The 5,380-nt window shown below is 41.4% G+C and overlaps 1 protein-coding gene across 1 annotated transcript in view; it reads left to right on the plus strand.

The window, feature by feature from the left end:
- The window catches only part of LOC118117875 (B-cell receptor CD22-like), a 620,655-nt gene that overhangs the window by 611,834 nt on the left and 3,441 nt on the right, over window positions 1–5,380 (plus strand). Inside the window, exon 11 of the mRNA XM_047343506.1 lies at window positions 3,906–3,912. Within this exon, the coding sequence (XP_047199462.1) occupies window positions 3,906–3,912 (7 nt within the window). The remainder of the gene's footprint in view (window positions 1–3,905; window positions 3,913–5,380) is intronic.

The raw sequence follows: 5,380 nt of genomic DNA on the forward strand, positions 1-5,380 counted from the left end.
CTGCTCCTGTGCACACGTCACACATACACCTCCCAGCAGGGGGAGCAGTGGCTCATTAACATTTTAAGAAACACGCCCACAAACAGGCCACTCTGAACAGGGCTCTTCACACGTTTTATTAGAAAAGAAACTGTCTTTATATTCAGTCAGAACATCGAGACAGGTTTAGCAAACATGACAAAAAGTTATTTTTGAAAATGTTTCGTCCTGCACCTTTAAGTATCGTCATGGAAATCAGCACTCATTGGATCAGCCGCTGCAGTTTTCCTCGCTGTGACTCTCCTCTCCGTGTTCCTACTGATCAGGTGAGCAAATCTGTTCCACTAAAGCTTTGTACGACGAATTCCTGAAAATCTGTCATGTTAAATTAAATCAACTCGATTATTATGTATATTGTTTGTTATTTGGTTCAATTGATCAGAAAAAGAAACTCTCAGCAATCTGCTGATCCTGGGGACAGACTTGACCACAGTGAGCAGGTGAGACACAGTTCAGCGTCCAATCCTTTCAAACGCCACTATTTCTCATATCAAACCCTTTTCTCTGTCATGTGAAGATTAAAAACTAGTTATTAAAATCACAGTCAAAATTGCCATTGTAAAAACAATCATCTGGTGTTTGAATTTCCTTCTGGTAATCTATCCATTTAAGCAAATCGCTGAGTGTTATAATTTTCTGTGCTGTGCGGTTTGTTCAACACTTTTTGCTGAACTATGACACTTGATGCTGCTCTAAGTTTGTTGAGTTGTAACATGTGCTGCTTTAAATCTTGTCAAAGTTTGTGAAAGATTGTATTGATTGGTTCAGATATCTTTAGTGTGGAGCACTGTAATGTGGAGCAGATCACCATTGGGTGTGGCTGTGTAACACGTTGATTTTGCATTGTTCTGTCTGAGACTAAGTGTGTGAGACTGCTGTTCGTAGTCTGTGTCGTTGGGACAAATAAAGTCAGTGTTGGCTGCGTGTGGATGCAGCTCTATAATTAAAGGTTGATCCACAGAGCAGTCGTGTTCTTTCATATCTGTATTTAGTATGTTGCCCTTTCATGTGAATTTGAGGTAATTGTGTTACGCGTTTGGAGAGATAGCGCTGTGTGGCATTGAGTGTCGGTGAGTAGGGCGTGGTGCATCGGCGAGACGGAGAGTTGTGTACTCGTTGCTGGTCGGAACAAGACTGAGAGAAAGAAGGGAGTTAAGGGGGTGTGGCCTATCCCCCTTCCTTCTCCCTCCTTCTAGTTCCTGTGAGCCTGACTTTTCTTTTTTTAAGTGCCTCTGTGTCTGTAGACCTGCAGTTGTATTAAAGTGTTACACAATTAAATGATACACACTATATACCCAATATATAGTGCTAAAAGAGTTTTTATCAATGATTTGCTTACAGATAGTTTTGGGGTCTAGGGATTATATTGTGTGTAGCTCGACCTCTAATTAAATGATGTTACACAACTTGTTTCGACCAAACTTCCAGTCCGTGAACATCCAGCTCCCAGATGTAGTCTTATCTGGACACAACCGATGTGAAAGTGCACACACAAGTGGCTCACATACACACTAAGTGAGAAGTTTGTAGTGTTAGTGTTTGGAATTCAAACTGAAGACCTTCCCTCCTTTTGGTTTTTAGTAGAACCACATGTTTCCTGTCCTTGAAACACGTCTGGTGTAGAAGGAGGTGGTTTAAATAAATCAATAGCTGCTATAGTTGGACTCTAACGTTGTCCATACTGCCACATGTACAAGATTCAAAAGCAAATTTGTGTTTGCAGCGTCTACCCAATCAGTCTGAGGAAAACTGTGACCTTCACTATGCCAGTGTCCACTTCATGAAGAGTCAGACGGATCCCATCTACTCCCACGTCGGATCAGCTGAACCCAGCAAACACAAGGAGGCGGAGGAGGTTGCGTACGCTTCTGTCAACTTTAACAGATCTGCCCCGAGGTGAGCAGCTCTTCATTCAGGACCATTATCCTCACTAACACCACAAAACATCATAAACAGAGATATATCCTATAGAAGTCATTTGTTTTTACACTTTCATTTTCTTGTTTGTTTAAAAATGTGTATTTGTTAAAGGAGACATATTCTGCTCATATTCAGTTTGATCATTTTAATTAGTGGTGTGACTTTAAAATGTTTAATGTTCAGAAAACATCACTTTCCTCAGACTGTCTATTGCTGCAGCTCCTCTTTTCAGCCTCTGTCTCAAACACTTGGTTTTAGCTCCTGTCTCTTTAAGGCCCCCCCTCCTGATAATGCCCAGTCTGCTCTGATTGGTCACCCGACCCACTCGGTTGTGATTGGTTAACCACTTCCTGTGCGTGTAGGAAATCCTCCACTCTCACTTTACGAGGGACACATTCAATCTCAAATCATTTCTTATAGTTTAACTAGCGTTTCCGTGGTGAACGACATGTTTGTTTGAACCCGTGCAGCGGGCTCGTTTGGTGGTGTCAGAGGTGTTCCCAATCAGCAGCGACTGTTTAAAGGCAGTGACACAATGGATTCTAAAGTTCTCTACAGATGCTGGTGTTGAAGCTGTTCAGACGACGGAAGCAGAGACTGTGACATTCAGCCTGTATTGAAGCATTCAACACGTATTTTAACCCACATCATCTACCTCCGAGATGTTTTCACAGAACGCAAGAATGACCTCCTCCGCTAACATTGTTACAACACTTCGTAACACAAGGTGTTCAACGCACCACTGTTTACGTTTAAATACTGCTTATGCCACGTTTGCTACAGCCCTGGCTTCTGCCGATGATGCAGAGGTACGGGCGGGACTACTGGTGAGGTGTTTCAGGAGCTTCATGTTTTCTGTGGGGCAGAGGAGCTCGTTTTACCAGGAGAGGAGCTCAGACTTTGGGCTTTTAACTTTGCAGAACTTTGAAACTCAATATGTCTCCTTTAATGCTACGTCTCCATGACCTCCTGATCATTTATTTGTTTTATCTCCTTTCAGAACCAGAGGTCAGGACACTGGAGAGGATCCAGCTGCATTGTACAGCACAGTCAAAAAACCTCCTACTGTTTAGACCAACGTCTGGAAATCACCTCAGTCCCGATGGAAATATCTCAACAGCTGCGGGATGGATTTGAATAGAAGTTCATACAACTGTTCATGGTCCCCACAGGATGAATCCTACTTTGGTGACAGTCAGACTCCAGCATCATTGTTGAAGTGAATGTTCAGTTTTAAGTGACTTGTCTTGACAGCTAATGGATAAATTGCCCCGAGGATGAATCCAAACGACTTCGGTGACTCGACTTTTATCTGAAATATATCAGCAACTTGTAGAAGTTGTTAAAAACGCCACATTTAGCCTGAATGAAAAATATCAAACATTTTATAACTTGCAGCTTCAAACATGAAAATATCTGCGGTGTGTGTCAGACGGTCGACAAACTGTAAACTTGTAATTAACTTTTTTCTATTCATAAAATAATCAAAACAAGCATTATTAGTTAGTTGTAGTGTGACACTGCTGCCACTAGATGGTAGTAAAGAGTTTTACTGATAAAACCACAGAGAGGATTCTGTCTCTTTCACTTCTTTCTGTTTCTACACTATTGTTTCCAGCGTTTCCATCATCAGCCGATCAGGAGTTGTCCTCATTTCCTCTGAGGACTGGAGGGACCACGTCTCATGTGGATGTGAGCTGCTACTTACGTGATGAACGCCTTGAATGTGACCGTTAACACAAAGTGAACTGCTGACACCAGATGAGCTGTGTTGCCTCTGGTGTCTGTTCAAAGTTTGCATCAGGCCCATTGATTTCACTTTAGTGTTTTGTGGTATTTCTCACATCACGTGTTAAACACGTGAAGAAGAAGGAGTTAGGTGTGTTTTAATCCACCATGTTCACACGGCGGCCATTTTCCTCTGACGTCTCTCTCAGGGTGTGAAGCTCGAATGTTGTTACGAACAGAATAATGTTGTACTGCTGTGATCCAGGTTTATAAGTTATACAAAAAAGATTATATATTATTACTTATTCTTCATTAGGATTATTGATTCATTATTATATTAGTTTTGGTAATTTTAGTAACATAATAAGTTTGTTTGCTGCACCTTTAGGAGACTGATGTTAATTATACTTTTTCTTTTTCTTCACAACATTATTCATATTTATAGTCTTGTTTATTTCATTTGTTGTTCACTCACAACTTCCTCTTTTCTAACTTTGTGATGTTCAGTTTTGCAGCAAAGCAGATCTTCTTTCAGGATCATTAAAAGTTGTTTTTTTATTCAGTTCATATATTTTTATTTTTACATTAAATGTGAAGCTCATTTGTTCCTATTTGCCATTGTTTTGAAACTCTTACTATATTTTAATCTCACTTACAGTATTTGTTCTGTCTTTCGTTCGTCCTTTTCATAATAAAGCTAGTCAGACGTGACTTCCAACACGCACATATTTATTGTCCTCTTCCCGTGAGTTGAACTGCTTGCGGGTCCCGTTGCAGAGACGAGGTGGATGAATGCTTGTGTGACCCTTGGTTACACTAGAAAGAGTGTAAATGTGGAGCAGGATCAGAGATACGAGGTAAACAGGAGCCCTGGACTTGAATATCAGTAACGAGAATTAACACCGGGATTACTTTGAATGAACTTGTATTAGAACACTAACCTGCAGTTCAAGTTTGTTTGACACTTACAATACAGCATAAATTTACCCAAAATAATGAACAAAAATAAATAAAAGTTTAAAAAGTGTGCACAAAAAAGTCCCTTCAACGTCCGTGAGTCCAGTCTTTAATGTCAAACTGGTGGATTGATCGTTGGGGCCCAATCCGTCTTGGTACAGTGTCTGTCCTACCACACCGTGGAGTGAAGAGGAACATGGAAGTCTGAATCTCTCTCAAAGATCTGCATGTTGGCTCGCCATCCAGTTAACTGGAGTCTTGGTTCTTCGGTGGATGTCCTCTCTGGCACCGGAGAATTCGTCTCTCACCAAAAACCTGAGCGTTGAATAGTAAGAATCCCTGCACCTTCCAACAGGTCAGCAGGGTGACCTCACACTTCCACACGATATAACAGAATCTGAGCAAAGCAGGTAGTGTGCTTGTAGCTTGAGCAGCAAAATGGCCGACAGGATGCAGACAGGTAAACAAACTCTCCACAGAGTAGATTCACCAGAGAGGATGACTGGGTACCTCCCCCTACTGGCTAGAAAAGGTAACAGCAGGTCACCCAATGAGCCACTACAGTGTTATACAAAGTGTACAATCTCTTTCTCTATAGCACTTATACAATATACAATATTGCAGCCTTCAGGATGTATTTTGACTGATTTTGCAGTGTGGGCTACACTTGCGTGCTGTGTGAATGTGTGTATATGAGGTGGCCTGACGTCTAGTCCATGTCAACTGGTAGCTTAAC

This window comes from Hippoglossus stenolepis, chromosome 2 (assembly GCF_022539355.2).
Source record: "Hippoglossus stenolepis isolate QCI-W04-F060 chromosome 2, HSTE1.2, whole genome shotgun sequence".
NCBI classification, from domain to species: domain Eukaryota; kingdom Metazoa; phylum Chordata; class Actinopteri; order Pleuronectiformes; family Pleuronectidae; genus Hippoglossus; species Hippoglossus stenolepis.